The sequence below is a fragment of the Grampus griseus genome, assembly GCF_964374135.1.
Source record: "Grampus griseus genome assembly, chromosome: 15".
In the NCBI taxonomy this organism is placed as follows: Eukaryota; Metazoa; Chordata; class Mammalia; order Artiodactyla; family Delphinidae; genus Grampus; species Grampus griseus.
In genome coordinates, this window is record NC_139009.1 from 50,672,805 (window position 1) to 50,694,301 (window position 21,497).

Below are 21,497 nucleotides of genomic sequence, written 5' to 3' on the forward strand. Positions count from 1 at the left end.
TTTTCATCATTAGTGTATAGGAATGCAAGAGATTTCTGTGCATTAATTTTGTATCCTGCAACTTTACCAGAATCATTGATTATCTCTAGTAGTTTTCTGGTGGCATCTTTAGGATTCTCTATGTATAGTATCATGTCATCTGCAAACAGTGACAGTTTTACTTCTTCTTTTCCAATTTGTATTCCTTTTCTTTCTTTTTCTTCTCTGATTGCCGTGGCTAGGACTTCCAAAACTATGTTGACTACTAGTAGTGAGAGTGGACATCCTTGTCTTGTTCCTGATCTTAGAGGAAATGCTTTCAGTTTTTCACCATTGAGAATGATGTTTGCTGTGGGTTTGTCATAAATGGCCTTTATTATGTTGAGGTAGGTTCCCTCTATGCCCACTTTCTGGAGAGTTTTTATCATAAATGGTGTTGAATTTTGTCAAAAGCTTTTTCTGCATCTATTGAGATGATCATATGGTTTTTCTTCTTCAATTTGTTAATACGGTGTATCACATTGATTGATTTGCATATATTGAAGAATCCTTGCATTCCTGGGATAAATCCCACTTGATCATGGTGTATGATCCTTTTAATGTATTGTTGCATTCTATTTTGTTGAGGATTTTTGCATCTATATTCATCAGTGTTATTGGTGTATAATTTTCTTTTTTTGTAGTATCTTTGTCTGGTTTTGGTATCAGGGTGATGGTGGCCTCATAGAACGAGTTTGGGAGTGTTCCTTCCTGTGCAGTTTTTTGGAAGAGTTTGAGAAGGATGGGTGTTAGCTCTTCTCTAAATATTTGATAGAATACACCTGTGAAGCCATCTGTCCTGGACTTTTGTTTGTTGGAAGATTTTTAATCACAGTTTCAATTTCATTACTTGTGTTTGGTCTGTTCATATTTTCTATTTCTTCCTGATTCAGTCTTGGAAGGTTATACCTTTCTAAGAATTTGTCCATTTCTTCCAGGTTGTCCATTTTATTGGCATAGAGTTGCTTGTAGTAATCTCTTATAATCCTTGGTATTTCTGCAGTGTCAGTTGTGATTTCTCCTCTTTCATTTCTAATTTTATTGATTTGAGTCCTCTCCCTCTTTTTCTTGATGAGTCTGGCTAATGGTTTATCAATTTTGTTTATCTTCTCAAAGAACCAGCTTTTAGTTTTGTTGATGTTTGCTATTGTTTTCTTTGTTTCTATTTCATTTACTTCTGCTCTGATCTTTATGATTTCTTCCCTTCTGCTAACTTTGGGTTTTGTTTGTTCTTTTTTCTCTAGTTCCTTTAGGTGTAAGTTTAGATTGTTTATTTGAGATTGTTCTTGTTTCTTGAGGTAGGCTTGTATAGCTATAAACTTCCCTCTTAGAACTGCTTTTGCTGCATCCCATAGGTTTTGGATTGTCGTGTTTTCACTGTCATTTGTCTCTAGGTATTTTTTTATTTCCTCTTTGATTTCTTCAGTGATCTCTTGGTTATTTAGTAACGTATTGTTTAGCCTCCATGTGTTTGTGCTTTTTACGTTTTTTTCCCTGTAATTGATTTCTAATCTCATAGCGTTGTGGTCAGAAAAGATGTTTGATATGATTTCAATTTTCTTAAATTTACTGAGGCTTGATTTGTGACCCAAGATGTGATCTATCCTGGAGAATGTTCCGTGCACACTTGAGAAGAAAGTGTAATCTGCTGTTTTTGGATGGAATGTCCTATAAATATCTATTAAATATATCTGGTCTATTGTGTCGTTTAAAGCTTGGGTTTCCTTATTAATTTTCTGTTTGGATGATCTGTCCATTGGTATAAGTGAGGTGTTAAAGTCCCCCACTATTATTGTGTTACTGTTGATTTCCTCTTTTGTAGCTGTTAGCAGTTGCCTTATATATTGAGGTGCTCCTACATTGGGTGCATATATATTTATAATTGTTTTATCTTCTTTTTGTATGATCCCTTGATCATTATGTAGTGTCCTTCCTTGCCTCTTGTAACATTCTTTTTTTTAAAGTCTATTTTATCTGATATGAGTGTTGCTACTCCAGCTTTCTTTTGATTTCCATTTGCATGGAATATCTTTTTCCATCCCCTCACTTTCAGTCTGTATGTGTCCCTAGGTCTGAAGTGGGTCTCTTGTAGACAGTATATATATATATATATATGGGTATTGTTTTTGTATCCATTCAGCAAGCCTGTGTCTTTTGGTTGGAGCATTTAATCCATTCACGTTTAAGGTAATTATCGATATGTATGTTCTTATTACCATTTTCTTAATTGTTTTGTTTTTGTTTTTGTAGGTCCTTTTCTTCTCTTGTGTTTCCCACTTAGAGAAGTTCCTTTAGCATTTGTTGTGTAGCTGGTTTGGTGGTGCTGAATTCTCTTAGCTTTTGCTTGTCTGTAAAGCTTTTGATTTCTCCATCAAATCTGAATGAGATCCTTGCTGGGTAGAGTAATCTTGGTTTTAGGTTCTTCCCTTTCATCACTTTAAGTATATCATGCCACTCCTTTCTGGCTTGTAGAGTTTCTGCTGAGAAATCAGGTGTTAACCTTATGGGAGTTCCCTTGTATGTTATTTGTTGTTTTTCCCTTGCTGCTTTCAATAATTTTTCTATGTCTTTAATTTTTGCCAGTTTGATTACTATGTGTCTCTGTGTTTTTCTCCTTGTGTTTATCCTGTATGGGACTCTCTCTGCTTCCTGGACTTGGGTGGCTATTTCTTTTCCCATGTTAGGGAAGTTTTCGACTATAATCTCTTCAGATATTTTCTTGGGTCCTTTCTCTCTCTCTTCTCCTTCTGGGACCCCTATACTGGGAATGTTATTGCGTTTAATGTTGTCCCAGAGGTCTCTTAAGCTGTCTTCATTTCTTTTCATTCTTTTTTCTGTATTCTGTTCCACAGCAGTGAATTCCACCATTCTGTCTTCCAGATCACTTATTCGTTCTTCTGCCTCAGTTATTCTGCTATTGATTCCTTCTAGTATAGTTTTCATTTCAGTTATTGTATTGTTCATCTCTGTTTGTTTGTTCTTTAATTCTTCTAGGTCTTTGTTAAACATTTCTTACATCTTCTCTATCTTTGCCTCCATTCTTTTTCCGAGGTCGTGGATCATCTTCACTATTGTTATTCTGAATTCTTTTCTGGAAAGTTGCCTATCTCCACTTCATTTAGTTGTTTTTCTAGGTTTTATCTTGTTCCTTCATCTGGTATATAGCCCTCTGCCTTTTCATCTTGTGAATGTGGTTTTTGTTTCACAGGCTGCAGGACTGTAGTTCTTCTTCCTTCTTATTGAGCCTTTTTTATATGCAAGACACTGTGCTAAGTATTTTGTGTATTTTACTCATTTAATTCTTACAACAATTCTAAGAGAAATTATCCTCATTTTACAAGTGATAAAACTGAGGTTCAGAGAAGTCTCTTGCTCAAGGTCACATCTTTAATAAGCCAGACCAGAAACAAAACCAGGCATATTTGACTGTTAAGCCTCTGCTCTGTCAGCTGGTACAGAGTATTATCTCAGCTCAGAAGTGAAGCTGACATTTTTTGACTCTTCGTATTCAGAAAGAAGTAGCATCTAAGTTAGATTTTTGAAAGAATGGTAACATTCCATCAGGTACATAGGAAAAAAAAAAAAAGACTGAAGCAGATGGAGTAGCTTGAACAAAAGTATATAGGTAGGAAATATGAGATTTGTTCATCAGCTGTCCTATAGTATTGAATAGAAGGATATTAAGAAGTAAGGATGAGAAATTAGATTGGAGCCTAGTAATGGAAGATCTTAATTTCCATGATAATACTTAATCTTCATTTAGTAAGGAAAAGATGGTTTTTTGGTTGTCTGCTTTTGTTTTTGTTTTTTAAAGCAGGCTTGTGACATACATATAAACAGTGCTGTAAAGAGGTCAGTCTGTCTTAAGTGTTTAAAATAGGTCAGTGCAGGTTAACACAGGTTGAAATTGGATGGTAAGATTAATAAACAATTTTGGGTTATACTTACCATTGTATTCCCGAAAGCTAACAACCTGACCAGCATATCCAAGGTGCTTAATAAATATTTATTAATTTAGGGACATCACTTATGATGCTTTTGCATTTGAATGGATGAGAAATAATGAAGACCTGAACTAGGGTATGTGAAAAGCAGCAAAAATATAATAGACGTAACAGATTTAGTTACTAGCTAGATGGAGTTCGTAAAGGGAAGGGAGTAATTGAAATGCCCTAGACCTTTTAAATTGAGTTATGAGCGGGATAATGTTTTATTTGTTAACAAATATTTGTTGAGTGCCTACTACATACCAGACACAGTTCTAGGATCTAGGGATATAGCAGTGAGTAAAACAGATTTTAAAAGTTCCTGCCCTTGTGACTAGTGGGTAGAGACAGCAATAAACAACTAAGTCAAATATATAGTAAGTCACAAGGTAATAAGTGCCATAGGAAGAAAATAAAGCAGGGAAGAGCGTTGCAGAGTGCCAGTGGTAGGAAATGGGGTTACAGAGCTACACACAGGGAAGGCCTCTCTGAAGGAGATAAAGGGGGTAAGCTGAATGAGGGAACTGCTGGAGGCATAGGGAACAGCAGAACTGCATAAGTGGCAGTGTGCCTGGCATGTCACATGAATGACAAGAGGCCAGTACGAATGGAGCAAAGTCAGAGTACCAGGAGATGAAGGAGGGAAGAGTACAGAGTGTAGATGGTATAAGCCTTGTAGACATTTTAAAGAACTTTGGCTTTTATTCTGAAATGCGAAGCCATGGCAGAATTTTGAGCAAAGGAGTGATATGATTTGACTTAGGTTTAAAAAAAAATCTTTTTCCTGAGAATGAATTTTAGGTAGAGCTAGGGCCAAAGAGACCAGTCTGGAGAATCAAGAGGCCGTTATAATAATTCAAGTGGGAAATGGTGGTGGCTTGGCTCTGGGTCACAGTGATGCAGGTTCTGAGGTGGGTCACATTCTGGATATTTATTTGAAGGTAAAGTCAATAAAATAAATACAGAGAAATCACATGGAACAACTGGTTTGTGAATGATTATCATTCATTTCATTAGAGCTATATTGAGTTTGGTTGTGCCAGTGGGACATTCAAATGGAACTTGAGAAAGTTTCAGAAAGCAGTTTAAAAGGCAGGAAAGGATCTTAGGAAAGAGGTGAAAAATGAAATATTTAAGCGTCATCCACATAAAAGTGAGAGTTGAAATAGTGTTAGTGGATGATATTACAGTGGTAGAGAGAAAGAGGAACTAAGATGGAAACCAGGAAGAGCAGAAGTAGAACTATGTTAATCCTGTGTTATAGAAGTGAAGGGGAAAGGAGGAAATTTCAAGAAGGGGGAGAAGGATGATGCCTGGTGTCAGATGCTGTAGTAAGATAAGATCGAGAATTGAAAAAAGGTCATCAGATTTGGCAATTGGAGGTCATCAGCTCCAGCAAGCAATTTTAGTAAAGTAGAGGAGACAGAAACCATGGAAGAGTATAAAGGGTATATAAAATCAGAAGGTGTGAGAAAAGATGAACAATGAATGGAGGAAGAAAAATCAACAGGCTGCTTGGGTAAAAGCAAGTTGATGTGGTAGTTTTCCGTTTTTTTGTTGTGCTTTGTGTTTTATGAAGTAAAATCTGGGAATGTTTTTAGGCTGAAAGAAAGGAGTCTGTAGAGAAGGATTGATTGTCGAGGAGGGAGAAACAGGAGTCAAAAGATGAAGCCTCCTGTAAGAGGTGGGAGAAGATACGATCCAAGGCAGGTGAAAAGGAGGGGCAATTTTTTTATCTGAGGCCAAAGAGGGAGCAATGGGTAATGATACTAAGAGATTTTTGAGGAAAAGCGGAACTGAGGAAGCTTAGGCCCTATGACTTCTTAGCTGCTTAGGACAGGGGTCAGCAAACGATAACCTGTCAGCAAGATCTGCCTTGCTCCTGTCTTTGTACAGCCCACAAACTAAGAATGGTTTTTACAGTAAAATCCAAAAGAGTACTGTTTGTGACATGTTAAAATTATATGTAATTCAAGTATCTGTGTCCATTAGTAAAGTTTTATTAGAACACAACCACATTCATTCATGTATGTATTGTTATGGCTACTTTTGTACTGAAAGACCAGAGTTGAGTAGTTTGTAACATAGAGATCCTATCTATGTTGGCACTGTCATTGCTTTGCACTTGTTCTGCACACTGCAGATCTCAGTAACATAACTTGGCAATGTGTTGAGTGCCACATGTACTGTTATACTGCAATATATATTTTTGTTATGAGTACGTACATGCCACAAAGAAAAGAAGAGTGAAGTGGACTTTGAAAGTCACACGTTTAAGGCACAGTATAGTCTGGATTATTTTGTTACTGAATTAGGTGGTAAACCATTATTACATTTATTATGCAGTGACAACATAGCTATGTTAAAGGATTACAATATATTGCGTTGGCCAAAAAGTTCCTTTGGTTTTTGTTGTGTTTTTTTTTAATTTTATTTATTTATTTTGGCTGCATTGGGTCTTTGTTGCTGCATGCAGGCTTTCTCTAGTTGCAGTGAGCGGAGGCTACTCTTCGTTGTGGTGCACGTCTTTCTCACTGCGGTAGCTTCTCATTGAGGAGCACAGGCTCTAGGCACATGGGCTTCAATAGTTGTGGCACATGGGCTCAGTAGTTGTGGCTTGTGGGCTCTAGAGCGCAGGCTTAGTAGTTGTGGCACATGGGCTTAGTTGCTCCGCGGCATGTGGGATCTTCCCGGACCAGGGCTTGAGCCTGTGTCCCCTGCATTGGCAGGCGGATTCTCAACCATTGCGCCACCATGGAAGTCCTCCTTTGGTTTTTAAGTAAAAATAAAAGACACATTTTTCATTTTCACCAAGAACTTTATTGAACAACATATTCACCATTTTGTTCCACTACCTTCTGCCATTTTTCAGGCAACTTCATAATTCCATCTTCCCAAAACCTTTTATCTTTTTGAGCAAAGAACTGTTCCAGGTGCCTTTTACAGTCTGCCAGGGAATTGAAACTTCTTCCATTAAGAGAATTTTGTAAAGACTGAAATAAATGGAAATCTGAATGAAGGTGCCATGTCTGGTGAATACCATGGATAAATCAGAACTTCCCAGCCAAGCTCTAACAGCTTTTGCCTGGCCATCAAAGAAACATGTGGTCTTGCGTTATCCTGATGGATGATTATGTGTTTTCTGTTGACTAATTCCGGACGATTTTCATAGAGTGCTGCTTTCAGTTGGTCTAATTGGGAGCAGTACTTGTTGGAATTAATCGTTTGGTTTTCTGGAAGGAGCTCATAATAGAGGACTCCCTTCCAATCCCACCTTATGCACAACATCACTTTCTTTGTTTTTTTTTTCTTTTTTTAATATTTATTTATTTTTATTTGGTTGCACCAGCTCTTAGTTACAGCTCACGGGCTCCTTAGTTGCGGCTCACCCACCCCTTGGTTGCAGCACATGGGGTCCTTAGTTGTGGCATGTGAATTCTTAGTTATGGCATGCATGTGGGATCTAGTTCCCTGACCAGAGATCAAACCCAGGCCCCCTGCATTGGGAGTGTGGAGTCTTAACCACCGCGCCACCAGAGAGGTCCCAACATCACCTTCTTTGGATGAAGACCGGCCTTTGGTGTGGTTGGTGGTGGTTTATTTCACATGCCCCACGATCTCTTCCGTTCCAGATTATTGTACAGTATCCACTTTTCATCACCCATCATAATTTGTTTTAAAAACGGAACATTTTCATTACGTTTAAGTAGAGAATCACATGTGGAAATATGGTCAAGAAGGTTTTTTTCTCTTAACTTACGTGGAACCCAAACATCAAAGCGATTAACATAACCAAGCTGGTGCAAATGATTTTCAACGTTTCATTTGGGTATTTTGAGTATGTCAGCTCTCTCCCGCGTGGTGTAACATTGATTGTTCTCACTTAATGTCTCAATTTGATGGGTATCAACTTCAACTGGTCTACCCGACCATGGAGCATCATCCAGCGAGAAATCGCCAGCACGAAACTTCGCAAACCACTTTTGACATACATTCGATCAGTCACAGCACCTTCTCCATACACTGCACAAATCTTTTTTTGCACTTCAGTTGTGTTTTTACCTTTCTTGAAATAATAAAGCATAATATGCCGAAAACGTTGCTTTTTTCCTTCCATCCTCAATATTAAAATGGCTACACAAAAATTCACCAAATTTGATAAGTTTTTTTTTTTTTGCTAATATAACAGCTGTCACAAAACAGTCTAACAAAATTGTTTCAAATGAAGTTAAAGACAACTAAGCACTACTAGAGCTATCTTACAGAAAAAAAACAAACTCTTTGGCCAACCCAGTACATCAACATTAGCAGACTGAGCACTCATCACAATATTCCCAACTCACAGGAAGTCAACAGTCAGAAAAATTAGAAAATTTAAAATGGAATAGCTCATCATAGCAGAATTTCCTCACCCAAAAGGGGTCAGGGGAAGGAGCAAAAGAAGGGGCTTCCCTGGTGGCACAGTGGTTAAGAATCCGCCTGCCAATGCAGGGGACGTGGGTTCAAGCCCTGGTCCGCGAAGATCCCACATGCCACAGAGCAACTAAGCCCACGTGCCCCAACTACTGAGCCTGTGCTCTAGAGCCCGCGAGCGACAACGACTGAGCCCGTGTGCCACAACTACTGAAGCCCGTGCGCCCAGAGCCTGTGCTCCACAAGAGCAGCCACCGCAATGAGAAGCCTGTGCACTGCAACAAAGAGTAGCCCCTGCTCGCTGCAAATAGAGAAAGCAGGCACGCAGCAACGAAGACTCAACACAGCCATAAACAAATAAATAAGCAAAAGAAGAAAAAATAAGCCTGCAACGAAAATAAGTTTCTGAGAGGCTCATTTGTCAGATTAGCAAGGAAATCTGTTTACCAGTGGTTATTGCAACAGCCAAGGAAATGTGTCAGAGAAAGTAAATTTGTTTAAGACTGTTAACCTTTCAGGGAGAACAGTTTCTTAAAGAGTATTTGAAACATCATTTTAATAGTCATTTTAAAACAAGGCAGATGAATTCAAATGGATTTACTTGGCTCATGATGACCCAGTAGATACTGTTACTGCTCAGTTGTTTATTGGAAGAGTCAGTGTTGAATTTGAAGTGGCTGAAGATGTAGCCTCTGTGAATAGTCTGCATGGAACAACTACAGACAAGAATATCTTCAAAGAATTTGGAAAAAACACGAATCTGCAAAGATATGTTGTGACTGATGGTGGTAAAAATTTGTGTGGAACAGAAAAATGCTTAGTTGGACAAAATTTACAGTTTTGAAAATATAAGGTTTTTAAAGCCTATAGTTATTCATTGTATTCTTCATCAGCAGGTACATTGCAGAAAATATTTGAATTTGTCATGTGTTACTGAATTAGTAATGTCAAAGGTGAATTTCAGTCACCCTTGTGGACATAACTATTGTAAGTTCTATGAATTTTTGTCAGAAGTAGAAGCTGAAGATCCTGACTTGCCCTACCACACAGCAGTTAGATGGCTAAGCAGTCAGTGGTTAAGTTTTATTACTCTTTTTGAGGGATCAAGGCCAAGACTGATATTTTTCTGAAAAACAAGAACCACCATCAGCCACTCTTAGAAAACGTTTAATGGCTTTGGAAATCAGCTTTTGCTGCAGATTTGGTAATCTTAATGAATTCAACCTAAAACTGTAAGGCAGAATAGCAATTATATTTTGAAACTTACATTGGAGTGAAGTTATTTTGACAACAACTAATATTGTTTGAATCACAAATAATGTCACACTGCTTTATACACCCCCCACCCAGGTTGTCAAAAGTTAAAGAAACAAGATTTCCCTTCCCACATAAATTTGCAGCAGATAGACCTTTCAAGCTCAAACTACAATTCAGAAGTGTTTTTGGACCTCCATGCAAGTGCGAAGGAAATGTCCATATTTCAAAATCCATTTAACTGCCGTTGAGGAGTTTCCATTTAGTCTTTATTTGGAAGTGATTAGTATCTAATGTAAGGACATGTTAAAAGGTTAACATTGAAGGAATTTAACAGAATTCTACTCTATTCATCTTCTTAGGATGAATATGCTCAATTAAAACCACATGTTCAATGTATTGATATCAGAATTTGGCAATACATATCTATGTGAAAAAACATTTCAAAATGAAATACCTCAAATCTCATTACAAATTAGCATTAACAGATGAATATTTGCAATTGATATTGATGATAGAAAACACTACATTTGAACCCCAAATTAAGTGAAATATTATCCTATCCCAAAAAGATTCCGTTCTTTGTAGTAGACCTATATTACAAAAAAAGAATTCAATTGTTATATTTTGAATTTTTCATAAAATTTATGGAAAATTTTTTTCTCTCTTTATATAAGAAACTACACAACATGTTCAATTTTGCCTCATGGCCTACAAAGCCTAAAATATTTACTATCAAAAATCTTTTTACTCTACAGAAAAATTGCTGACCCCTGGCTTAAAGTAAGGGAACTAGGGTTTGGAGCTTAAAGAATAGGAAAAAGTTTATAATAGGTATCGTAATGAACATATTGTTGATTTTATGTAGTGTTAATTGTGGAATTTACTTTGAGGGGAACTTTTCTCTTGGCAAATAAGTTTATACAGTTTGCAAAACATAGCCACTGAAATATCTTTTTTCTTTTTTTTGTAAGTTTTACTAACCTAATCTTAATTCTTAATTTGGTTTATAGACAATACCAACTGGGCAAGTGGTGAGGATGACCATGTAGTTGCTAGAGCAGAATATGATTTTGTTGCTGTATCCGAAGAAGAAATTTCTTTCCGTGCTGGTGATATGCTAAACTTAGCTCTCAAAGGTAACAAAACATGAATAAATTGGAATTATCTGTGCATTTTTAGAATTTGTAAATGTAATATTAAAAACTGCATTAAAGGATCTTGGTCACCGTTAGTTAACTCAGAAGTAGTTACTAGGATTTCTCTTTGTCAGTGTAGACCTTCTAAATCTGGGAGAGTGGGAGAAAAATGTCCCAACAGAGTTGTTCCAATAATATTTCACTGAGATAAGGAAAGATTTTGTTTATATAATCTCTTCCAAACTCAAAACACTTTTAATCACCACCCCAAAACATGAGGTTAGCGCTAAGTGTAACAAATCTAATAAACCAAAGTAATTGTCTAGCATCATCTAAGCATCCCTATTGGTCTTTTATTGCTGGGACTAGTATTGCTTTCTTTTTTACTTGAATAATGTTTACTTTAGAAACTTCAACATGAATATTTAGGAATTACTGTCATGACTTATTAAAGAACCTCAGCAAGAAATTTATAGGCATTCAGGTTAATTTTCAGACGAGATCACTAATAGTTTTTAATGGCTCCAGACAAAATGGCCTTTTCCTCCACCTTTCCCCAGTAATGATCAGAATTTTTGTGGATTTACAAAAAAAAGATTTTTTGTGTATTTGTTGGGATTCAGGTTTGCCACAAAAAGTCACATCTTGTTGGTAAAGATACTAATAACAATAATAACAGCTGTCATTTATAGACTGCTTATTATGTACTAGGGGGAATTCCCTGGCGGTCCAGTGGTTAGGACTCCACGCTCTCACTGCCAAGGGCCCAGGTTCAATCCCTGGTTGGGGAATTAAGATCCAGCAAGCCATGGGGCGGCCAAAAAAGAAGAAAAGAAAATGTACTAGACACTGTACTTTACATATTTCGTTTAAACCTTATAATAATGCTGTAAAGTGAGTACTGTTATTATCCTGTTCCTGTTTTACACATGAGGAAAGCGAGATTCAGAATGAGTAAATTGTCCTGTGTGTTGGAGCTGGACTATGAACCTAGGTTTATCTAACTTCAGAACTTGTATTTTTAACCACTTTGGCTGATTTCCATGTGATCTATTAATGGAAACTTTAGCCTTTTATTGGTGTTAGTCACTCTTTACATAAGGGAAAAATACCTTCAATGTTCAAATCATTAGTTTAATGTGTAAATAATTGAAAAATTTGGATCAAATTTGCTAAATCTCTGCCTCATCTCTTCACACACAAAACCTAGGCTTCCAAGAAAAATTTTTAAATAATAAAATAAAATGTAACTTTTCAAAAATCCTGGCTTTTAGGTATTATACTCATGTTTCTCTTCTAGTGAAAATAGTAACTTACTATTTTAGATTTCAAAAGAATTATTTCTTTTTAAGATTTATTGTTAGAGGAAAATACAGATAATTAGTTTTAATAAATCTAATTAAAGAATAAAGATCAAATGTGGTTTCTTTCAACTAAATTATAATATTCCAGAAAAATTTTATATCAGATTATTCTTCAACTAATAGTGCCTTTTAACACTTTGGCTTTGCTTTGTTGCTTTCCTCCATTGCTCAATTAAAATATGTGTGGGCATTTAGAACAAAATCAGTCACAGAATGGTTAATTTAACTTTTTTAAATTATTATTATAGAGTAGTATTAAACATGAAAATGTCATATTGTGCCTAAATTATAGTGTTGAACTAAAACTTAACAGTTATACAGGTTTTTAAAGACATGGATAAAATAGGTGGGAGAATATCAAAATACAAAACTGAATATTTAAATAATCTTTCCTACTTTAAGCTTAGAGTATTGCCTTTAACTTTTTCTTATGTGGCTATAGGTAACTGAGGTCTTCAATTTTTGCCCACCTTGGATTAAAATTAACATTCACTGTCCTTCAGGATTATACATCACAATCATATAGAATGAATTTTATATTTCAGCTAAAAATATATAAAGAAAGCTGCCTTATGTAAATGTATATATTTATTTTCTATACTAACCCCTAACTTATCCTATTGAGAAGTAATGAGATATTCATTCCTTAAATTTCAATTTAAAATATGAAAGACATTGATGTTAATTTTCATCTTTTGATAGAACTGAATCGTTTTACTCTATGAATGCACCAACTAATGTAAACTTCATGTTCTTCAAGGCTGAAAAAATATTTAGTAAATATAAAATTAAAAGTGTAAGTTGTAAGAAGGGATCCTAGACTTAAACCTACTCATCTTGATTTTTTGAATATTCATGTACACTATTTGTTTATGTATTTTATTATATAAGTGTAACAGAGATTTTACTTAACATTTTATTATCAATATTCTGTTGGACCCTCAAAGTATGTGATAATTACAAGGCTGTCTTTTCTTCCATCAGAACAGCAACCCAGAGTGCGTGGTTGGCTTCTGGCCAGTCTTGATGGTCAAACAACAGGACTTATACCTGCTAATTATGTCAAAATTCTTGGTAAAAGAAGAGGTAGAAAAACAGTGGAATCCAGTAAAATTTCCAAGCAGCAACAGTCTTTTACCAACACAACACTAATTAAAGGAGCAACAGCTGCTGATTCTTTGGATGAACAGGAAGCTGCCTTTGAATCTGTTTTTGTTGAAACTAATAAGGTTCCAGTTGCACTTGATTCCACTGGGAAAAATGTCGATAAACAAGATCTTTGATAACTTTCATGTTTACCTGCAGCTGAACTATACTTCAGAGTACTTTTAAAAAGTTTCTTCTTACAAAGAAATTCATCTTCAATCCAATGAAAACATTTGTTAATGGCTATTCCAGATGTTCTGTTGCTAGAAATTATTAAAGTTGTACACTAGTATGTTGGTCTAGTGACCTGGTTACATTTTACGAGTTGTTATTGGACCATGAGGATATTTGTTTTACCTAGATTTTAAGATTATGGAGACTATCATTACCATCTTATTTAAAACCCTGTGTTTATTGAAAGAATAGGATTCATGAACTATAGAATACACAGTTTGCTACAGTAGGGATCACTAATGCATTTTAAAATTCTAGATTAATTGACTTGGAATCCTCAGAAGTTGAGTGACAACATATAAATATCAGAACAGGCAAAAAGGCTAATTTTTCTACAACTTTAAACAGAATAATAAAAATTTTCTGATGTGTATTACATCCAGTATTGGGTTTTTTAGGCAGTAGTAATATGTTTTCACCCACCGACAATTGATACTTTTATCTTTTATTGTATTTTTTAAAAATTTATCTTGGAAAAGTCACTAGAAGCATTGTGAAGGAAATGGTTCCAGGGTGACATATAGCCCTAATTTAGTTTTCCCTGCTAATAAAGAGGCTATAATTTATCTTTCTTACAGATTATTTCCATTTCTTCAGAGGATCATATCCCTTTACAGTATGATTAGTTTTCATCCTGGGTGAATCAGAATACATATATGAAAGATTTACTTTGTTTTCCTGCAGCCAAGACTCAAGTCCTTTGAGTTTCCAACTCAGTTCCAGCAGCAACGATTTTAAATTTTTTCATAGATTCTCTGCTTCTACCTAATATAATTAACTTTTTAAAATTCCATATTCAGGCTGTTCTTTAAACATTGAGAGTGTGTCACATTGGGTACACATTTCTTTTAGGTGTGGTTTTTACCACTGAGACTATAAATACAATGCTGAATTGCCATTTAGAATATGATAGTGCTATTTGACTTGTTTTTTGTTTAATAATGATTTTAAATCTAATTAAATTTCAGAACACTGAATATTTCCCTACAAAACTGGAAAATTCATGTACTTGCTGTGATCATACTACAAAAATAATACTATCAGAAATACAGGGTACAAGAATACATTTACATATATTGTTGAAAACTTGGAATTATTTGATAAAGATTTTGATTTAGTATTTTTATCTTTCTTCTTACAGACTTTATGTTCAACAAGTAAGTAATTCTAGAACAGTTCAAACTAAAACATTAGGAACCAAGTATGTGTATAATCAACATAGAATTTTACTAAAGTCTTCTTGGGAATCTCTCTTTTGAGACAATATAATAACTAATATATCATTTAAAATACAAATGTTGACCCCATGCAGAAAAAGTAATAAGATAGTAAAATCTGTTTATCTTAGGCATATTTTTCTAACACCTGGTTCTTCAAACCTTCAAGTTAAGGGGATTAAGTTACTTATATATTATTTTCCATTTGTGTTCTACAATTAGAGGTTCTGCTTTGTTTGTTAGAAAGTAATTTATGGAAATTTTGTTATTGAAACAACTTTTGATAAATTATTAAATTTAGCATTGAGACATCTAAATTGAATACTAGAAGTGAAGTAGAGGTGAGATGTTGAGTCGGCGCTATTTGGATTAGAAAAGGTGGGTCTTTAAGATAGTACTTGTGATTGCTATTAAAGATGTATAGGGAGGGCCTCCCTGGTGGCACAGTGGTTGAGAGTCCGCCTGCCAATGCAGGGGACACGGGTTCGTGCCCCAATCTGGGAGGATCCCGCATGCCGCGGAGCAACTAGGCCTGTGAGCCATGGCCGCTGAGCCTGCGCGTCCAGAGCCTGTGCTCCACAACGGGAGAGGCCACAACAGTGAGAGGCCCGCATACTGCAAAAAAAAAAAAAAAAAAAAAGATGTATAGGGAGAAGAGTATAGTACAGAATGAATGACAAAAATAATTTGACTTGGGACATCCCTGGTGGTCCAGTGGTTAAGACTCCGAGCTTCCAATGCAGCGGGCGTGGCTTCCATCCCTGGTGGTCGGGGAACTAAGATCCCACGTGCCTGCATGGCATGACCAAAAAAAGAAAAAAATTGACTTTTCTTAGGGTGTTTTTCGTTTTGTTTTGTTTGTTTGTTTTTGGTTAAGAATGCTAAATTGCAATGTATATTATCTGACTGGTAACTATTTGTGTTTGAAAATTCCTTTTCTATTAAGAATCTAGAAAAGGAATTTAGGACTAGAATAAGCAGAGACATTTTGTAACCTTTTTTAGATGACTAAATGTAATGTTTAAGGCTCCAATATTGTTATTTTTAGGAACTTATTTAAGGACTGCTACTTTACAGAAATTACTGAAACTAAAACACTTTCAATTAAATAAAATAATAAATCACAAGTTACAACAAGAAAACAGGTTTCATTTAAAATTTTTTTCTGATTGTAGTTTATCAGTGTAGAAAGGAAAAGGTAGGAGGACTATAAATTTTCATGTTTTAACATTTCATTTAGGTACTTGATTTAGTCTATCAGTGTGTCATAATTATATATTAACTTGAATACTGCTGTCCTTTATCTTGTGCTTTCTTTAATAGAAAAAAGAATGATATTAAATGCAGTTAAAATTTTATTTTTAATAGATTGTTAAGTTGCTTTTACTGGACAAATAAAAATATATTAAACTTGATTGACGTTTTTTGAAGACAAACAACTCTTTTCAGGATTGCAATTAATGTAAAAGTCTCTGTATTTTTCTTCATATCATTGTGTATATTAACTACTGCAAACCAATGTGTCTGCTCTATTTCCTTGTGATTTGAAGAAAATATTAAATTTACATTTATATAAAAATTATCTAGAAGGTGAGTTAAATAAAAATAAGGCCTCAAGTCTAGGTTTTGGGAGACCTAGATTCTAGTCTGGACACCACTACTTACTGTAAGATTATTTTTCAGTTTCCTCATTGATAACATTGGAGATAGCTACTACATCTGCCTCACATGAGAGTGCTTTTTTAAAAATATGAAGCACAGTCAAAAGTAAGAGATTATGACAACTACTTATTTGTAATTTTTTTCATGTATATTTAAACTTCTTACATCCTGTTAAAATGTCACAAGGTATTTATATCAATGTAAAATTTCAGATTCACACATAATTAAAAATTAAAATTAGTTTACTTGTACTTATAACTTTGCCCAAAATGTAATTTTAAATTATTTTGCTGAATACCAGAACAGCCTAGAAAAATGCAGTGGAATATTTGTTCAACACAAAGAAATTTTGTTTTTTAAGCATTGCCTTTAAGTGTCCTTTCATATTGTATGTTGTTTTTATTTAGCTTATCTTATTTGGGAGAATGAACTGTTTCTTTTAAAGACAGCTAACTCACAAATCCTGTGGGGTACTTACTATATTATGCCCTATGGATAGTTTTTCACATTTAATGAAGAAAAGTTTTAGTCTAACTTAACTATGTTTCTCTCCTCATATAAATCGTTTCTTTTTTTAAGGATTTCATGTGCTCAACATTGACTCAATCATTAATTATACTCTTTATTAATGACAGCAGTATCATTGGTCTAGAAAACCTACACTTTTGTTCTGCTTCATTTTACCTTAATAGTTTTTCTTCATCTCCTGCCTGCAATTCCATACTCCCCACTCTCTACTATCTTTAATGTTTATCCTTCCAAGCCATCTTCCAAATTTTTGATATATTTCTTTGAAAAACTATATAATAACATTTATTTTGTATAAATTTTAAATTTTATATAAATGATATTATGGTATAAATTTCATTTTGCTTCTTTTATAAAATATTAGGTTTTTAAGAACTATTCATGTTACTGTATATAGCATACTTCTGATTGCTGCATATTATTCTATTGTATTCACATACCATAGATTATCTTTTCCTCTAGTCATAGATATTTAGGTTATTTCCAGCTGTTCCCACTTCTACAAACTTGTACATTTCTTCCTATGACCCTGCCCTGTAGTTTCTTTGGTATATATGGCCTAGAGTAGAATGGCTGGGGTTTTGAGTATATGCATATTTAATTTCAGTTAGTAATGCTGGATTGTTCTTGGAGATGGTTGTACCAATTTGCACTTACACCAGCAAGACATGATGATTTCATTTTCTCTACATCTTCAGCAGTACTTGATATTTTCTGATTGTTGTTAATCTGATAATGTATGAAATTGTATTTTGTTTAATCTGCATTATCTCATTACTAATAAGTCTAAGCATATGCTTTTTAGTCATTCTGGTTTTCCAGTCTATGGATTGCCTATACTTATAATTTGCCCATTTTTCTATTAGACTTTTCTCTTTCTTGCTGATTATAGTACAAGAAATTCTTTATATAGTCTAAATAATGTTTCCTTGTCAGGTTCAGATGTTGGAAATAACTTAGGCTTTTCATTTATTAATTCTTGTCTTTGGTGTCCTTTATGGAATAGAAATTTAAAATTTTGCCCCCAGTTGTTTGTATTTTTTAGGTCTTGTTCTATCAGTGTTATAGTTTTACCATTTACATTTAATATAATTGGAGTTTATTTTTGGATATAGTATAAGGTATGAATCCAACTTTTTCTCCAGCTAATCATTAAGGGAAAAGTGTTATTAAGAAAACCACTTCTCTCTCTCTAGAGGAAAATTATCTTGGATTTACTTTTTCCTTAGCACTATTTCCTTGAAACAGTGGGTTAAGATAAATAAGGAATGCCAGCTGTTTACCCAGCAACATTTTTTTATTGTAAAAAGCACAGGCTTTGAGATTTCTCTGAGTAAGGTACAACTGATAACCAAGCTTGTTCCTCCTTGGGGAGATGTGGAACCCACCTTTAGGGATTTTTACACCATAGTGGTTCCTGTGGCATGTGAGGCTTACCTAAGGTGGATGCTCTCCTCTATATTGCTGTGTTTACAGTGCTATACCTTTCTGGCAAGCTAAGTGACCTTGGTGCCTTTTGGGTCTTGTGAGTGTGAATGTCTGCCGGGTATGCAGAGTAGAGTTGTAAGTTTTTCTAACACCATCTGTTAAATCCATATTTTCCCATTTCATTACATACCAAGTTTCCATAAGCATGAAACTGGGGCTCTCTGTTCTGTTTATTGATAAATGTCAATTCCTTTCCCAGTACAACACTTTTAATATAAGTTTGTAATATGTCTTAATAGGTGAATCTATTTGTCCTACTTTGTTAAAATTACCTTAGCTGTTTGTGGATTTTTATTCTATGTATGTATACATTTTAGTATCTATGTATACATTTTAGTATCAGTTTATGAAGTTCCCCAAAACAAGCTGCTGAGATTTTTATTGGAATTGAATTGAATTTGCATATTAATTTAGAATTAACATTTTTACAAGGTCAAATCATCACATTTGTGAACATAATTTTTTTCTTCATTTATTTTGGACATCATGCGTTTATGGGTTTTTTATTTGTTTTTTTGACTAATTCCTAGGTACTTCATACTTTTCGTTGCCATTGAAAATGGTATCCTGTTATTTCTGATCATGTTGAACTTGATGTTGATCTTGTATTTCCAGCTTTGATGAATGCTTTTTAATTCTAAAGTTATTGATTCTCTTTGGTTGTCTATCTAAATGCAAATGCAAATAATGAGTTGTATTTCTTCGTTTTCAGTCCTTATACCTTTCTTTCCTCTTTATTGTTTCAGCCAGGTTGCCAGTCTGTATTTGACAGTAGTTGTGGTAGCTGGCATTTTTATCTTATTTCTACTTCAGAATCTAAAGTTGCTTTATTAAATGTGATGTTTGCTGGAGTTTTATGCTAGTTAGTCTTTATCGAAAGAAGTTCCCTTTTATTGATAATTTAAATGTGCCTTTGTTTAGATGGTCTTTTGATTTTTGACCTTTCGTAATAGTAATATAGAGTATAACATTGATCTTCTGGAATTGAACCATTCTTGCATTCCTACTTGATGTTATTTTTTTCAATGAAATAATTTGTTTTATCAAAAATACATATAAATGAGCATGGAAGATGATTAATATAAAAGTGGGGTATCATGCAGAAATGTAACTATATTCAGAAGGCAGAATTGCCACTGTTTGATGAGGTGTCCCAGAAGATAAGCTGAAAAGAGGCACTGGGTCATAGTCTGGCTTCGTTGTCTCTGAAATTTTACAAGAGCCTTTTCTGGAGAAAGTAATTGGGCAAGGCCCTGAGCAAATATTGGGAAACCTAGAGTTATCCACAGTTTATGTATTTTGAAATGTGTGCCAGCTTCTAGAGCTGGATACTTCCTGTGACACAGGAGGAGTGGGCTGCTTAGACTTTTCCGCTTTTAAGTTCCCTATGGCTATCCTTCAGCACTCAGGAGTAGGTCAAAGCAGAACACTTTTGTGTTCTCAAAAGATCCAGGGAGCAGAAGAAAAGAGCTAAACCATCAGCACATGGTCTCACAAGCCAAGTACAGCAAATAACCTAGGCCAGACTCACCCAGACACTGTCAGATTTCTTAAAAATAAGGTATACCATAAGAAAACATCAGTTGAAGTCTCTTGAGTCATTCTGCACAAATCTGAACTGGCTGCTCTCTTTGCCTGGTGCATAATTACCCTGGGTTCTGTATTTTCCTGAGGAGTCCTATGATCTTTCTTATTTCTGTACCCTACATTTGCCTCTTTCTTGGTTTACTCTCTTGGAGAGGTAAAGCACATCTAGTAGCTTCCTGAGAAAGGCTGCATGGGAGGTAAAGTGTGGGTCCTTGAATGTCTGAAAATGTCTTTAATTCTAATCTCAATTTGAATAATAGTATGGATATAGAATTCCAAGTTTGCAGTTGTTTTTCTTTGAAAATCTGAAGGGATTTCTCTGTTGTCTCTAGCTTCCATTGTGGCCACTGCGAAGGCTGAAGCTGTTTTGATTCTTGATCCTTTATATGTGCCCTGTTTTGTTTTTGTTTTCCTCTCTAGAAGCTTGTAGGATCCATCCGAGGACATTAATGATTGTAAATTACTTTGTTTTTTATTTATTTGTTTATTTCGGCTGTGCCAGGTCTTAGTTGCAGCATGCAGGATCTTTTAGTTGCGGCATGTGGACTTATTACTTGCAGCATGCATGCGGGATCTAGTTCCCGGACCAGGGATCGAACCCGGGCCCCCTGCATTGGTAGCTTGGAGTCTTACCCACTGGATCACTAGGGAAATCCCTAAATTACTTTGTTTTGAAGTTTCCATTTTCCTACATAGTCTTTTCTTTCCCCTATGTTACTGTGTGTGTGTGTGTGTGTGTGTGTGTGTGTGTGTGTTTATGTTTTATCTCTATCACAATAAAGATTTTCCTTGGGTTTCTGCTGAACTTTGGCTGCCTGCTTATATTTAAGAATAAGAGTCTGAACAGCTGATTGAAGACTTTGAGCAGATAGGGAGGGCTTGTTGTCGGTGAACTTTGTGTTAAAGGTAGTTTGGAACGCATGACATACGATTTGCTAATATTTCCCTAAATTAAACTTTCTATCCAGTCTCAGGTGGAGTGACCCACCAAACTTACAGAATGGTCAGGAAAACAGAACAGAAAGCACTTTAACTGTAGGTAGGCAGGCAGCTCCAATGAGAGTAGAGAGAGAATGGAAAACAGCTTGTGTATAGTTTCTCCTTCCAAACTCACCAATCAGCTAAATCACTCCTTCCCTAAGAAGCTGTTAGTAAAATAGGGAGAGAAGGAGGGAGAAAAAGGCACCAGTGTTATTCTAGAGAAATACTTCCATGTGAAAAAATGGAGTAGAGAATTATGTTAGATTGAACAGTATGTTAAAGTGAATGTATATTTTAGATTTGTCTTCATATTTGCTTTTGGGGTGGTCTCTTTGCTGTTTCTAAGAGAAATATATTTAAAAATCTCCAGTTGTTGATATATTCTCATGGTTTTATCAGTTGTTACTTTGTATATTTTTGCTACCTTACTATAAGTTTTGTACTTAGCATGCTTTCTGTTTCTTTTTTTTATAGATCAGA

General features: G+C 35.1%; 1 protein-coding gene across 1 annotated transcript in view; it reads left to right on the forward strand.

Annotated features, from left to right (window-relative positions):
• The window catches only part of PEX13 (peroxisomal biogenesis factor 13), a 35,662-nt gene extending 19,447 nt beyond the window's left edge, over positions 1 to 16,215 (forward strand). Inside the window, exons 3-4 of the mRNA XM_082672285.1 lie at positions 10,685 to 10,810; positions 13,159 to 16,215. Of these exons, the coding sequence (XP_082528411.1) occupies positions 10,685 to 10,810; positions 13,159 to 13,457 (425 nt within the window). The 3' untranslated portion in view covers positions 13,458 to 16,215. The remainder of the gene's footprint in view (positions 1 to 10,684; positions 10,811 to 13,158) is intronic.
• The last annotated feature ends 5,282 nt before the right edge of the window (positions 16,216 to 21,497 follow it).